Source organism: Sciurus vulgaris, assembly GCF_902686455.1.
Source record: "Sciurus vulgaris genome assembly, chromosome: 14".
Lineage (NCBI taxonomy): Eukaryota > Metazoa > Chordata > Mammalia > Rodentia > Sciuridae > Sciurus > Sciurus vulgaris.
This window is the reverse complement of record NC_136475.1, coordinates 56,283,639-56,300,008: the sequence shown is the minus strand read 5'-3', so window position 1 is coordinate 56,300,008 and position 16,370 is coordinate 56,283,639. Positions and strand designations below refer to the sequence as shown.

The window sequence follows — 16,370 nt, the reverse complement described above, 5'->3', positions numbered from 1 at the left end:
CATGATGCCAACTGTATCCTAGTAGATGTGGTGATAGTGTGCACTGTACAGCCATAAACCCAGAATTGACTGCCATATTCCAACTTCATCTTGCCATTTACACATAGATTACCCGGGATGTCCTTTCACTACTTCTGAATTTGCATCCAAATGACTTTTCAAAACACATGGTAGTAGTCTTGATATTTCCACTATCATAAGAAGTCAACCACCAATAAGATAATAATCTGGTTTATTTCTGACTATTGCAAAAAAAAAAAAAAGTAGCTTTCTGAATTAGAGTTTTATGTACAGTATTAGGTTGCTCTTCCCTGTTGATACAGAACACCATCAACAACACATGTGTGTCTGCTGTGTGTGTATACCAATGAACCTATGGCTTTCCTCCTTGTTATATTTTCTTGAAATGTTTTGGCATGAGCATACCTTAATATATCAATACATGTTTGATCTGAGTATCTTTTGCTGTAACTAAATGTCCTTGTTAGATATATTAGTTCTTGGAAATACTAGTGGTCACCTAGTATCTAAAAAGTTAAGAGAAGGACTGCCTATTGAATTTATAGCAAAACATCAACTGGCACTTACAATATTTCTCTGGACGGTAACACTGATGATATACTTCAGATCAGAGCCTGTAATACAACTTCTACCTATTAACTAAAATATAGTATTTTATTAAAATGCAGGCTGATATGTTTTAGAAAAGTCATCTCAAGATGATACAGCTAGCATATTTACTAAATTGTACTTTGTTCTGACCCAAAGGAATTTAAGTGCAAGGTTTATAACATTTTAATGCATTGTTAGAAGTGATTATTATCCATCATTTTTAGAAGGATCTAATATGCTACTGTGAAATCCTTTTTTCCCTTACACCAATAGAATAACATTTTTTTTACTGCTAATTGTAATACATTTCCCAACTGGAGAGAGTTGTATGATGCCTCTAATCTAATAACAATTTCTAACTTGTTTTCCCCTCAAATAATTTTTAAAATCAAAATCTTATAGTCTACTATTTTCTAATTTCTAACAATTACATCTTTATTGATATGATTTCTCTTCTCTGCTTCTAAATTCTCTGAGACCTGGAAGGTCTCTATAATTGAATCCTTACTCTAGAAATTAAGCAAAATCGCTAATGTTTATTTAGGGATTTCATTATGCTTATTTCATTATGCTATATACTTTACAAAGTTTGCCTCCTTCGATGCATGTGGCATTAAAATTTGGGTAAAATAATTATTCCTGTTTCATAGATGAGAAGTTAAAATATAGAATTCAAGATGTACCCGTGTAAAAAAAAATAAGGAAAGTATCACCATCTATGGAGCCAGGATTTGATCCCAGGAAGTCTAACTCCAGATCTGGAGTTCCCCCACAGTGCAAGACTCTGCTGGACTACCTCCTGAGGGAACTATCCTCTGAGGGAAAGTGATACAGCAATTTCAAATGATATGGAGAATAATGAATGAGTGCTTCCCAGCTGTCCTCTATGATCCGATGCACCTGTCTTCAGGCTTTTTATCCATTAGCACTCTTCACCCTCTGTCAAGGCAAAGAGTAACATCCCAGGAACACAGTGAAGGGTTGTTTCTGACACCAACAAAACTCACACCTTGCTTAGCATTCTCCCTGACAACTCTATTCATCAACGTGTCCATCTGTTTCAGATGCATGACTGTTCAGATTTGGTTTTCAAAGTGCAGCTTAAAATTTCTGTTCTTCTCTGTGGCGGTCGATCCCTGGGATTCATCCATCGCTTCCTTTTGCATGACAGAGATGCCCAGGTTCATTATCCACAGCTGCTGCTGAGTGAGATTTCTAAAGACCTTCTACACTAAAGCAGGTCTTCTCTTTACCTTTGTCATCTTGCAACCACTCTGAGTTAGATGAGGCACCCAGCATGTTCTATTTCCATAACATTTACATATTATTAATAGAAACGCAGACCAGCATCTCAAAGATGACACTGAAGAAAAATTTGTTCACATTTTGCAACATAATCATACAAGAAGATGATCTTGCCTGTGTTTGATTAAAACAATGTCTTTCTTTTTCCCCCTCAAAGGAGAGAAGTGGTTTTCATGCATCATTCTGGGAAGATTCTTATGTTCTATCATCTTTTAAAAATTTTCCTATTGTCAGTCTGACAAGCACAGTGAAATGATATCAATATTGTGAGACAGAACCAAGTCATTAGAGCCAAATAAAATACCATGTCTCTAGAGACTATTTATTATAGTATAAAAAGGAATCAGGCATAACTTTAATGAGATTTCTCAGACTGTCTTTTCCTGAAAGAAATTTGTTCTCTCTGTCTAATCAATCAGAGAATCAGAGCTCTTTCCTACCTTCTCTCATTATCCACCCATTGACCAGTGTGGCCCTCAAAAAGAAAACCAAAGAACAGTCCCTGCACGTCTCAGATGGTATGTAATTTATTATGATGTAATGTGTTGACCTGTGATGATTTCTTTAGTGTTTCTTTTTTTTGGAATTCAAAGATTTTCCTCATCTCTTACTGTGATGGAATTCACTCCGAGACTTCTGGCTACATTCTTGTCTATAACACAGACAAATGACTTACTACAACCTCTTTTAGGTCTCCTGAGTACTGGCTTTTCCCAAGCTTTGCCGTAGCCCTGACAATCATGGATTCAAAGGGTTTTTTTTTTTTTTTTTTTTTTTTTTTTTTTTTTTATTAGTACATTATAGTATACATAATAGTGAGTTTCATTGTGACATATTCACACATGCATATAATTAGCTCCATTTCAATTCCCAGTATTTCCTAGTTCTCTTCTCTCCTCCCTCTCTGATCCCCTTTTCCTACTCTACTTACCTTCCTTTTATTAATTGTTTTTTAATTAGTGCATTCTAAATATACATAAAAGTGCAATTCATTTGGGTATAGGTATATACACACATTGCATAGTTTTGATAATTTCAGTGAGTATCAATTTTTAAGGAACAATGAAATTAAACTTCAAATATACTACTGAATCGTTTGCCACGTTAAAAACAAGTTATATTCTGATTATTTTTTGTAGGTTAAGTTTGGAGATTTTAAATGCCCTTACCTAATTACTACCAAATTCAGGTACATAGCTTTGGTGAACAGAGATTTTAGAATCAGTTTGAACAGAAGTTATCCAGAAGATAGAGGGACAAAGTGAGGAGGGGGCGAAATTGAGCTACCTGAGATCTTGGCAAGACAAGAGGCACTAATGATCTATATTGGTGGCTGGTGGTTCTCAAGGCTGTAAAGGATAAGGCATATTGGCATTACCTTAAGTGTTGATGAAAAGTACACATTCTCAGTGAGAGCCTATCTGTGATCTACTGCTAGAATCTTTGAGAGTGGAACCCAGAAAGCTGCATTCAAAGAAGTCGCTCAAGTGATTGTACAGCCAACTTAGATTTCTTTCATAACTATCAATTTATAGATATCCAATAAAAAGCCCTATGAAAAATAAAACAAATACTGCAAACATGACCATTTTCTTTTGTAGATTAAGAATTCTTCTAGTGGGGCACGGTGGCACATGCCTGTAATCTCAGGGGCTCAGGAGTCTGAGGCAGGAGGATCCAGAGTTCAAATCCAGTCTCAGTAACAGCAAAGCACTAAGCAACTCAGGGCTGGGGATATGGCTCAGTAGTCAAGTGCCCCTGTGTTCAATCCCTGGTATCCCACCCTCCAAGAAAGAATTCTTCTATCCAGTTTTTGGTTTGTATTAGGCTTGTCTTACTTCCTTTGGGCTGCTAGTCTGATAAGCCAAGTTCTTTATTTTATATCTGGTCTATGTGCTTTAATTGTCGGTGAAACAGCTCATTTGAGTCTCACTTGAAATGTCTTCCTCCACCTGGGTTATATTAGTTAGGTATGAGCTTTAAGTATTTTTATTATCTTAAAAAAAATCCTGTATCTCCCATAGGCATATGTGGCCAACAGGTATATATATATATATATATATATATATTTACTTTCAGGATGAACATGCAACTGCATGTGCTTTTCCCACTTATAATAACATAGGTGAATATTTTAAAATGCAATTCATTTTCCATATTCCTATGTATATATACACATGAAAATATGGTATGCTTTTCTTCCTTGAATAAAGAAAAAAATAAGAAGAGTGAAAATAAAATAGTCAATTAAAGAAGAAAAAATAAATTTCTGAGAAAGTACTGTTCTGAACTGGATGTTCTCAGCCACTAATTGAGCATTTTAATTAGTATTAGAACAGAAACACTCAGGTCAGCCATTGGCTGCTAAGAGGAGTCAGTTATGACCACTGAGAGAATAACAGGAATGACCAGGCAAACCAATGCTACCTGTATCTCTTACTGGGTGAAACATTGAATATTTAGACCATGTTTTCTTTTAAAAGTTTGAACTTGTTTGAAATTATAGATAAGTATGTCCCCACCAGCTTGTATATGTCTTGTGAAAGGAAAGCTGTTTAAGTCAGAGTTCCTCTGAGATTTAATGTTTTACTCTAATTTTCTTTTAAATTTACCTCTCAAAATGGCATTCTAAAAGGCAAATACTCTACCTATGTCAGTGCAACACATCTTTTAGTCAACCTTTATTCCTTATTGCTGTGTGACACTGCTCTTCATTGTAACCGCCTCATGCCCATGTCAATATCTGCAGGATTCATCTCATATGATCTATGATATTCCCAAATAAAATTAAAATATATACATCAGAGTTGAGCATAGCAGCAAGTTTTACCTTGGTAGATTTCCTATCAGCCTACAGGATTCTGTTCTCTGATTCACACCCAGAGATTTATGTATTGTTACATCAATTAGCTCAAATTCCAGTGTGGCCAATACTTTCAAAACTAGACACCAGCTTGCTATTCCTAACTACAAATATGGCAAGCTACCATAAGAATACAACTATTAATGTGCCTGTCCTGACATTCACTGAATGAAATACCTAATGAGGGAAAAGCCTCTGTTAATTATATCATAAATAAACGTTTAACATTTCTGAGCTTTAAATGACACAATAGGGAAACATTTATGTAGACTGAGACTGGTTTTACTGTTGATTGGATAAGCAGTTTGTTAGGGTTGCCAGGCAATGGCTAAGTAAACTTATAAAAAAATCAAATTTAATTGAATAAATTCATAGATGGAAACAAACCAATACGAAACAAGTACAAATTGAGAAAACCTATTTTTTTACAGCTCAAATCATAGATTGAGACAAAATTTTGTTCAAATGAGTTTTTCTTATATTATGAAAAATGAAAGAAAATTAAAAAAAAAAAAAAAAAAACTGCCTTCCTAAAGATTGCTTCATTTAGGTTGGGAAATGAACACAAAATGATTAATGCCCACGAGTGACAAATGAATAATTTAGTCATCTCTGCAGACACTTCTGTTTCCTTGTAATATTTTTGTTCCTTTAGATACATAATTGTACTTAATAATGAAAAGTAAATACAGCCATGATTTATTATTTTTATCAGGCTACCGGAAACAATTGTTGGATAAAGATACCAATGTGAATTGAGTACCGGCATGCTTTTCCCAATTTGCTAATCTTGGAGAAAATTAATACTTCATAATGCAGTTTTGATAATGATCAACATTGAAAATTAGGTTTGATTAAAGGTAATCAATTTTCAGCAGGTTCACTCAATGATTATAAAGATATTTCTAAGAATAGAAATTGGATTTAACTAGCAAAGATGCTATTCTCATTCTTGTTTCAACCTAGAGGTATAGTGTATTTTGGAAATGCTACAGTTACCTAAGAACTCTATTTTTTTCATGTTTATATTTATATGAATGTATGTGGTAGATATAATTCTGATATGTTTATGTTCTGTCATTTTTCATTTGTCTTAACTATTAAAAACTACTCTTGCGAGTGGTTGTGCAAGCCTGTAATCCCAGCCATTTCAGAGGCTGAGACAGGAGGATTGCCAAGTTGAAAGTCAGGCTCAGTAATTTAGTGAGGCCCCAAGAAAATTACCTTGGCCCTGCCTCAAAATAAAAAGTAGGGTTGGGTTGCCGCTAGGTAGTACAGCACTTGCTTAGCACTGGGTTCAATCCCCAGCACCACGTAAAACTAAGCAAACAAAATAAAGGCATTGTGTCCATCTACAACTGAAAATATTTTAAAAAAAAAGTTAAAATAAAAAATGAAAAAATAAGAGTTGAGGTTGTGACTCTGTGATTAAGTGCCCCTGGGTTCAATCCATGGTTTAAAAGAAAAAAAAAGTTAAATTATTTAATGCCAGTGATTCTCATCTAGGGATGACATGCCCTGCAGGGAACTTTAAAAATACTTTTTTTTTTTTTTTTGTCACAAGTAAGGGTTGCTACTGGTATCCAGTGAGTAAAGGCCAGGGATGCTATTAAATATTCCATAATACACAAGTCAGTTCCTCATTACAAAAAACTATGATATCCCAAAGGCAGACATGATAAGCTTCAGAAATGTTGTCTAAACCTTAAAATTTGATTCTATTCTCAAATTTCTAAGTTCAGAAAGAAGCACTTTTTAATGAAACATGAATTTAAAATCCCTAGTTAACATGTCATGTACCAAGTTAATGCATCCTGCCTCTTTACCCAGCGCGGCTGGGTGGGTACCACAAATTCAGGAAAAACAAGGGTAGGTGGTCATTTCAAAATAAAATAACCGAAAAGAAACCACAACAGCCCTAAGTATTTTCTTTCTTTCTTTCTTTCTTTCTTTTTTCTCTTTCTTTCTTTCTTTCTTTCTTTCTTTCTTTCTTTCTTTCTTTCTTTCTTTCTTTCTTTCTTTCTTTCTCTCTCTCTCTCTCTCTCTCTCTCTCTCTCTTTCTTTCTCTCTCTCTCTTTCTTTCTTTCTTTCACAATAAACATCCTATTTATGATTACTTTCTGTTTTGTTAGGTGTGAAGATGGAATTCTAATGAACCATCAAACATCATAAAAAGAAAGAGGGAGCAAGTACCTGGCTCAAAGGTCCACTGCTTCATCATAGAAGGTCCTAAATTACTCTGGCAGTCCATATGAAACGAATGGGCTGTAGAGAAAAGCTATTCCTAGCAGTGTACCTATGACTTGAAATTTTTCTCTCAAGAAAAAATAAACCATGTGCACACATATAACCTTAAAACACACACACACACACACACACACACCTCTCTTTATACTCTGTTAGCTAAAATGTCAAAGCAGATACAGTTCATACCACATAGGTAATATGTTTTAGTATTAAATTAGTATAAGCAAATAAGTCCAGAGAATAGAAAATGAAGTATACAGGACTTCTGCATGTCCAAATGACAACTAATTAAAAGATTAGCCTTTTCATATGCACTAAGACCAGTTCTTAGCCTAAAATACACTTACGTATGTTAAAAACCCACTTTAGTATGAAGGATGTGTGGACTTTCCTGCACTTGACCACTGGAGTGAAATGATGTTGGACTATCCATATCAACTTTTTTTTTTTGGTGGGGGAGGGCACTGGGGATTGAACCCAGGGATGCTTTACCACTAAATTACCTCCCACCTCTTTTTATTTTGAGAGAGGATCTCGCTAAGTTTTGTAAAATCTTTTTAAAAGTTTAAAAGGCAGAATTTTAAACTTTTCAGAATTAATAGGTCTTTCTTTTCTTGCTAATCTTAAATAAAAAATCAAAAGAGGAAAGATGTCAAAACATATTTGTTTCTCTGGGTAACTCTAAAACATTTAGGAGAAAAATCTCATCAAGCCAATATTTAAAATTGTATATTTTAATTGACTTATACTTTACTTTGTTTGAAAATAGTTTTATAAGTGACATTAAGACTTACAAAAACAAGCACAAATAGGAAAGAAAAAAATAAATTTAAAATGTAATGAAACAAATCAAGAATATAGAAAAAGAGGAAAGTAAGAAGAAGAAGATGGAAATAGGAATGAAGGGCACATGATGTACAGTTCTAGAGACCTTAAAGGTGTCTCATTTATTTGACTCTAGTTCAGTGAAAAATAATTTTTAAAGTTTGCTGATGAGAGGGTGGGGCAGGGGAAGAGCAAAAGAAAAGAGGAGAGGAAGAGACAGACGAGGTTGCTTTTTTTTACAGAATTAGGAAGAGACAAAAGATTCAATCTGATTAACATCTTACAGTATTTCCTTCTTGTAACCAGAATACTCCTTAATCCACTGGAAATTTTGGAAATTTCAGATTATATCTCAATAAACAACCACAAAATATGAGCTCAGAATAGTCTATATCCAAAAGATATACAGTCCCAAATTTCAGCAAACCTCTTGCCTCTGTCTTCTTCTTGCTCTATCTAAAACAATCCCAATCCTGTTATAACTCAGGGATTCCTTTTATCTCTGCTTTGCTCATGTCCCTCAATCAATGCCCACATGCAGTGACTCACAAATGCATCACACAGCACAGATCTCCTTTCTCAGGTTCAAATCTATAGATCCAAGTGCCTATGTGACATTTTCCTCTTAGATAATCTCAAGATACCTGAACTCCTTTTGTTGATCTGTCTCTGCTTCATTCTGTAATCTAGACCTCTGATGTATGGCCACTTTCCCATCTTGACTAACTCCATCCACATCCAAGAAATTATAATAGAAACAACTGCAATAATTTTTTAATGGGGACTCAGGCATTCACTTTGACATTACTAATCTGGAAAATTAAATCTGGTCATTCTTCCAAAAACCTCAAAAACTGTCCCTTTGCTATTTCAGAATAAAAACAAAACTTTATTATGGCCTGGAAGTTCGGGTTTAGGTCTGAAGCAAAACACTAATCACATCTCAAACCACTTTCCCCTTATTGCTGGGCATTCCAGTTAAAATGGTCTTTCATTTGCATTTTCCATCCCCTTTCTACCACAGACCTTGAGCATGCTGTTTTCCTTCTACATGGAACACCTTTTTGTTTGACTGTTTGGTCACCTGGTTCACCCCATTCATTTTTCAGAATCCACAGCAAATATTATTTCTTTGGAAAGATTCTCTCAGAACCCTTGAGTAGGACTAATCTATCCAGGAGAGATCTCTGAAATTCTGTTTCTCTCTCTTTCTAAGATGCCATTTATGACTGCAATTTGAAGTTTCTTTGTAGAATTACCTACTTAGAATATTTATTCCCTCATAAGATTATCAAAATGAGAGGAACCATATCTATATTTTTGCTCATGTTTAGACCCTCACGTTGAAATAGGCAATGTTTGACATTGTGCATGTTTGATAAATATTTTGTCAAATAATAGTATCACAGTCATATCTAAAATTTAGTATCTAAAATTAAGGGTGATAAAAAATCAACTATTTGAAATGTTGATCCTAATATCTATAGCAGTGATACATCTTAGGAAAGACACATTATTCTGACCATGTTACGAAAGAGTATTTGAAAATCATTCAAAGAAAAACACGATTACCTGAGACCATTAAAAAAATTTCCACTTATAAAACTTTTACTTTACTGTTTAGACATATTAATTTATTATTCCAACGACTGTACAACACGGATGATATTATGTCCATTTTAAATGAGAGAAAACTGAGCTTCAATCGTTAACTAATTTTTCTAACGTATTGTTAAATATAAGTGGTAGATGAGAATTTGAACCCAGGTTGTAGCTCCAAAACCTACAGCCTTAACTTCTATGCCATATAATGTCAGCAACATCTAAATTCAGGAAAGTGCTTAGGGGAGAAGCGAGAGCTGTTTTGATTTAATAATTCTCAGTCATTTAACAATTTTGTAACAGCAGTCTCTCTATCAGAGCCTTGCTCTTCCTTTCATTTAAATATACAAAGTTTGCAATTTTTTAATGATGGTATTGACTCCAAGATGGAGTCATTCAATAAAAGTCAGTTACTAAGGCCTGGTGCCATGGTTCATGCCTGTAATCCAGTTCCTCTGCAGGCTGAAGCAGGCGGGTTGCAAGTTTGAGGACAGCCTGAGCAACTTAGTGAGACCTTGTCTCAAAATCAAACAGTAAGGTCTAAAACAATATAAACACTGCATTATTTAAAAACAAAATCATGCTAAATGAAATAAACCAATCCCAAAAAACCAAAGACTGAATGTTTTCCCCGATAAGTGGATGACAATACATAATGGGGGTAGGGGTGGGGTGAGAGAAGAATGGAAGAACTTTAGATTACACAGAAGGAAACGAGAGGGAGGAGAGGGCGGGGGTGTGAAAGATGGTAGAATGACAGACATCATTAGCCTATGTACATGTATGATTACATGAACGGTGTGAATCTACATCGTGCACAACCATAGAAACAGAAAATTGTACCCCATTTGTGTACAAAGAATCAAAATTCAGTCTGAAAAAAAAAAAATCAAACAAAGAAAAGATCTCATTGACAGTGGTCCAAAAGCCTTATAATAAGGTTCCCATGTGGAAGATACTTAATGAATTTTTATTTTTCTAGTCAAAACTACAAGCATTTTTAAGAAAACACTAAAGAATTTGTGTTGATACACACTAGAGAGGCATAAACTGATCAAGAAAGATTTATGGAAGGCAAATATTCTCCAAACATGCAAATTCTAAAAGGAACAAGATGTGGGTGAACCTTACCTGAAGAAAGGTGTGGTAAATGGCTGGGAACCATGGATGCTGGAAAACATTTAAATACAAAATGACTTTTTAGATCAAATACCACTTTTGAAGGTAACTTCTGATTTAAAATGGTCTAGATTTAAATAAAACAAAATTCAACTTCATTGGATTGCAGCTTCAACTACAGAGTAAATGTGCCCTTTCCAAAGATTGTGTTTTAGATTCCATTCAACTGAAAAATAAATACGTAATTAAATCTAGTTTAATTTGGTGAAGTTGCTGGTTTTGAGAAGACTCCATTGGGGGTCATTTTATTTTTCATTCGATATCGGTGAAGCACTAGGAAAACTTTTTACACAATTGACATAGCTTCATCAAACTGCACAACTATTTCACCGACTCTAACTTATCTGTTTCTGACCTTCAAAAGTTGATGGAAGTAGAAGTAGTGTATATATTCTAAATTAAAAAGAAACAATTTCCTGTTTCAAATGATAGCTCTGACTGCGTTTATACAATGCTGAACCATTTATCATCTAATTTATACAGAGCTGAAAGAATGTCACACACACATACACACACACAAATGACATTTCCTGCACACAAAAATATGGAAGCTGCAGATTTTTAGCAGCAGAATATTTCTGTCTCTTTGCCCCTAGAGCAAAAATATATTGCATAATTTCTTGGGTAGTAAATGATAGAGCTCTAGAACTTTTCTAAAATCTTGCACAATTTTTTTAAATGATAATTTGATAAGTCCTTTAATTTGGGCACCGAAGGAAGATGTTTTGATAGTAAAATACTTAATATAACTTGTTGAAGGAAGGTGGGGGATTCTCAGAACTAACCAGCAAGTTTATGCTTGAAAAGGATAACTGAATATAAGCTGTACATGAAACCAAAGTCTCACAATCATAATGGTAAAAGGCAGGTGGGACCTCAGAGGGCAGCATTCTGACCGCATCATCAGGCAACTAGATGGATAGTGAGGGGAGCCCCTGGGGGAGGCTGGAACTGTCATCAGATCTGTCTTGGATGGGTTGCTGAATGTCACTAAGACTGTTTCCTCATCTTTAGAAGACTTGGTTTGGATTAGTACTCTTTAAGGTGTAGTCTAGATCTTAAATATCAGAGTTTTTAAACTGTCAATAGGAATACACCTGCCAAGGAAACAAGAGCAAGACTCTACATTTCTAAGTTCTGATTCACCACATATCACATCACATCTATGGATGGCAAAAATTACAGATCCCTATTATTATGGTTTTTTCATAGCACAGTAGAAACAGACCAGAGCATTGAATTGAGGATGGAGATATATATATCTCTCCATCCATATATATATATATATATATATGTATATATGTGTATATATATACACACACACACATATACATTAAATACATACATATGCATATATACATACATATATACATATATATATTTTTTTAAACTTTGGATGAATCCAGAGGTGCTTAACCACTAAGCCACAACCCCAGTACTTTTAATGTGTGTGTGTTTTTTTTTTTTTTTTGAGACATGACTTTGATAAGTTGATGAGACTGGCTTTGAACATGAGATCCTCCTGCCTCAGCTTCCCGAGTTGTTGGAATTACATGTGTGTGCCACTGTACTCAGTTTAATGATATTTTATTAATGAAATATGCTTGTATGGTTAAAAGTACTTATTAATAGTGTTTCCAAGATACTTTCATTATACATTAAAAAACAAAGTGCTTATCTCCAAGTAAAATACAACTTGATTGCCTCCAGATACTTCCTCTGTATTCCATCTATAAAAAAATAATCTGATGAACCATATGAATTTTCCAATATTCATCTATTTTTTATCTAAGTAAACCTAACCTTTTAAAGGTTTAACCTGAATGAACTTGTTGGTACATATGTGTGTGTATAACACTAGATGGTAGACAAATCCAATAATCAATATGGTTACCTGCATTGCCAGAAATTTTAAGAAATGAAGGAAGCTTTTGTAATCTACTTCTTCTGTGTCATTGGTGTTTACATAGTCTATAAGAGTATGGGGTTAATCAATATTTATTTACTTAGTGTATCATCATTTTCCTAAAGGTAGGAAGGGGATTTTAATATTATAATCATTATTTAATAGGAAGTATCAAATTTTGAGTGTCTCGGGCAATGGGGCATGATTTGAAAATTATTAAATTTTTCTCAGGCTTAAAAACTTGTCAGTGCAAAGGGAAATAGGTGAAGCAATCAAAGCATATGTATTTTACTATCACTAAAACATAGTGGATATTATTACTCAGCCTTAAGGAAGAGTGAAATAATGTCATTTGCTGGTAAATGGATAGAGCTGGAGAATATCATGCTAAGCAAAATAAGCCAATCCCCCAAAACCAAAAGACTAAAGTTTTCTCTGATATGTGGATGCTAATTCACAATGGTGGAGGGGCTAGGGAAGAATAGAGGTACTCTAGATTAGTAGAAAGGATTGAAGGGAGGGGAGGGGTATGGGAGTAAGAAGGATAATAGTATGAATCAGCCATTACTACCCTGTGTACACATGTAACTATACCACTGGTGGGATTCTATATCAAGTATAACAAGAAGAATGAGAAATTATACTCCATTATATATGATGCATCAAAGTACATTCTACTGTCATGTATAACTAATTAAAACAAATTTAAAAAAAAATAAAAATAAACAGTGGAACAATGTGATTTTGAATGTCAGTTGGTCATATAAACACAGTTGTCAGCCTATGGAGAATTCTCTAACCTCCCACCACCAAGCCTACATTACATCACTTAGCAATACACATTGCATTATGTGTTTCTCAGGTAAATTTTATTTTGTTATGTTTTGTTTTTAGCCTCTTATAAAACTGAGCCATTTATCCATCTATACCCCCTTTTTGTGTTGTTAGGTGTTCAGTGAACAGGGCTTCTGAGGAAATCTTGCTTTGCCCAGTTTCAGGTGCCTGAGTCTGGATTATCCAGGACAACCCTGGTAGTTTCTTTCTAAACCCTGGATTGGTTTAGGAATGGACCAGTATTTCTGGGGAATTTGAGAGAAAGATTGTCATTTGAAATTCACACACATACAGTTCTCATCTACCTTAAATACAGTTTCTGAGGATGTGATATTAAGGTATTGTACCTAACTCGTGATCACAGTAGGATAAGATTAAGGATAAAAGTCACTCGGCTAAAGGTAGCGGTATAAAGATGGTCACATTCAAAGGAATCTGTAGCCTCTGCATTTTTAGTTATATGTAATAAAAACCAAAGGTTGAATGTTTTCCCTGATAAGTGGATGATGATACATAATGGGGGTGGGGGTAAGCGAAGAATGGAGGAACTTTAGATTAGATAGAAGGAAATGAGAGGGAGAAGGGGGTGGGGTATGAAAGATGGTGGAATGAGATAAACATCATTAGCCTATGTACATGTATGATTACACGAATGGTACGAATCTACATCATACAAAACTATAGAAAAGTTGTATCCCATTTATGTACAATGAATCAAAATGCAGTCTGTAAAAATATAAAACAAATAAACTTAAAAATTTCTTCTTCTTTGAGAAGTGTCATGGTACAAATAAAAACAAAGTCATAAAACATGTTCCTGTCAATCTCACCTCTCAAGATTCTAGATTACAGTATACAGTAAACCTTCAGGAAATTACCATTAAGTATACAAATGGGAGCAGAATGGAAACTTTGAAATATCATCTCAATATGATAAAACTGGATCTTTACTAAATCAGTGGAACCAATTGGTGATTCCTCCAAAGAAGCTAAACATTTGCAGAGTAGATAGATACTCCACAACCTAATAAAAATGGCAAAATTTTTTTGTGCTTTGTCAATGTTTGTATGAGTCAGTTTATATTTACATAAAATTGTCAATGGGATGGTTAATACTGACTTTTTAAAAATGAGTTTCATACAGTATTTCTTTGTTGGCAGAATTAAAGGAGGTTATTAATTTCCACACTTAAAGCATGTTAATATTTAATGTAGGAGGCTTAGAAAGATGAGGAAGAAGGAGAAGGAAAAAATATGGAACAAAAGTTCATTTTGGTATCAGAGATTGATTACAAAGAAGTGTGACTTTAAGCAATTCATTTTTGGAGAAACCTTCATAATAGATAACTTCCCATAGCTTGGTTCATGAACCTTATTTTTAGTTGAGCTAGTAACAAAGGAAACAATTAGACACAATCACCAACCTTTTCATGCATTAATGCCAGGGCAAATTAACTCCTACCACTAAAATTACTGCTTCTGTCTGTCAAAATCTGTGAAGGGTATGACTTACTGCACTCAGGGCATAATTTTGTCTTTCTGCCTGCATAAAACTGACACATAAAAATCAATATTAATTAAAACAGATCAAAACTGTCCTCATTAGCTTATTTGGCTGTCTCTATCATGTGAGGTTTATCATTTATGACAGAGGCACAATAGAGTCTGGACTCAACCAATCCCCCTTACAAATGATAAATGTTCCTTTATTGGTTGAGTCTAAGTAATTGTTCTCATGAGAATAAAGTTATAGTGTAACTTCAGAAAGAAGCCTGATGTCTACTGCAAATTTCTTTCAGTTATTCTAAGACACTTGACCATATATTTATTTATTTACATTTATTTTTGCTCAATTCATCTGTATTTTCTATTTTCTTCTTCCCCAAAATTTCCTAATATGAGAAAAGAATGAGAATTTACTTCAGAAGTCTGGAATCACTGTGTTCTGCAGAACATATAAAATCTACTTCAAATTTAAATTCATATGATTTTAAAATTTATTACATTATCACACATTTATTTTGATGTAAAAATAATGCTTTCCTAAAACACTGAAATAGATGAGGCAAGGGTTTCATGCTCATTTGTTGACTTTGCAAATGTGTATGGCAATTGATGAAGTCTGTCACCTCCTTTTCTCTCCACATGTTCTCCGTTCTCTCCATGCTGATTTTCTGCAGGGTACTCTTAATGAAGAAAATGACAATAGTTCCAGAGAATGTTACCATTGGTGACATGATTTCACATTGGAACCCCAACCGTGAACTGTCTAACACACTGACCACTGGGAACAGGAAATGTGTGGCTGACATCTTCTGTTCTTTCCTGGTTCCAGTTATGCTTTGAGGCCATCTCTGAGATGTGGAACCCTACGTGATGTGAGACATTCCCTTGTTACCATCGAAATTCATTTAAAGGATAATTTTGGTGTATTTAAAAACAAACAAACAAACAAACATAATGAACTAGCTATATACCACCCACAAATAAGAAAACAAAAAGAGGAAGAGAGACAAGAAATATGGATGACCTATTAATATCAAATCAGTTAACTTTAAGTATAGATAATTTTGTCACTTATCTAGTCCCATTTACCAATTTATGCTCAACATATAGAAAAATGACTTATAAAGATTAAACCATTTCCTAAATATTGCAGAATGAAAGGAATTTACCTTTAAGATTGTCACACACACACACACACACACACACACACACACACACACACATATACTCACACACTCATATAGATATGGGGAGAGAGAGAATTCTGACCTCCAAGTGTCAACTGTCCTTAGAGTACATGGTCCTACAATCAAATGATTTGGTTTATAAAATCCCAGTCTAAATGATCATAGGCAAATTACTTAATTTCTAAATCTCAGTGTTCCAGAATATAGGTGCAATAATAACAATGACCTAACAGATCTCTCAAGAGTATTAAATGGGTTCTCAACCCATGGCAGCTGCTACTAATAGTAAGTAATGAAGCAGCAG

General features: G+C 34.3%; 1 protein-coding gene across 30 annotated transcripts in view; it reads right to left on the bottom strand.

Annotated features, from left to right (window-relative positions):
* The window catches only part of NRXN1 (neurexin 1), a 1,087,847-nt gene that overhangs the window by 778,822 nt on the left and 292,655 nt on the right, over nucleotides 1-16,370 (bottom strand). For 14 of the 30 annotated variants that reach the window (XM_079110028.1, XM_079110037.1, XM_079110040.1 and 11 more), the window contains one exon: nucleotides 10,586-10,624. The exons of the other annotated variants lie outside the window; for them this stretch is intronic. In XM_079110028.1, the coding sequence (XP_078966154.1) occupies nucleotides 10,586-10,624 (39 nt within the window). The remainder of the gene's footprint in view (nucleotides 1-10,585; nucleotides 10,625-16,370) is intronic. 30 annotated transcript variants of the gene reach the window in all.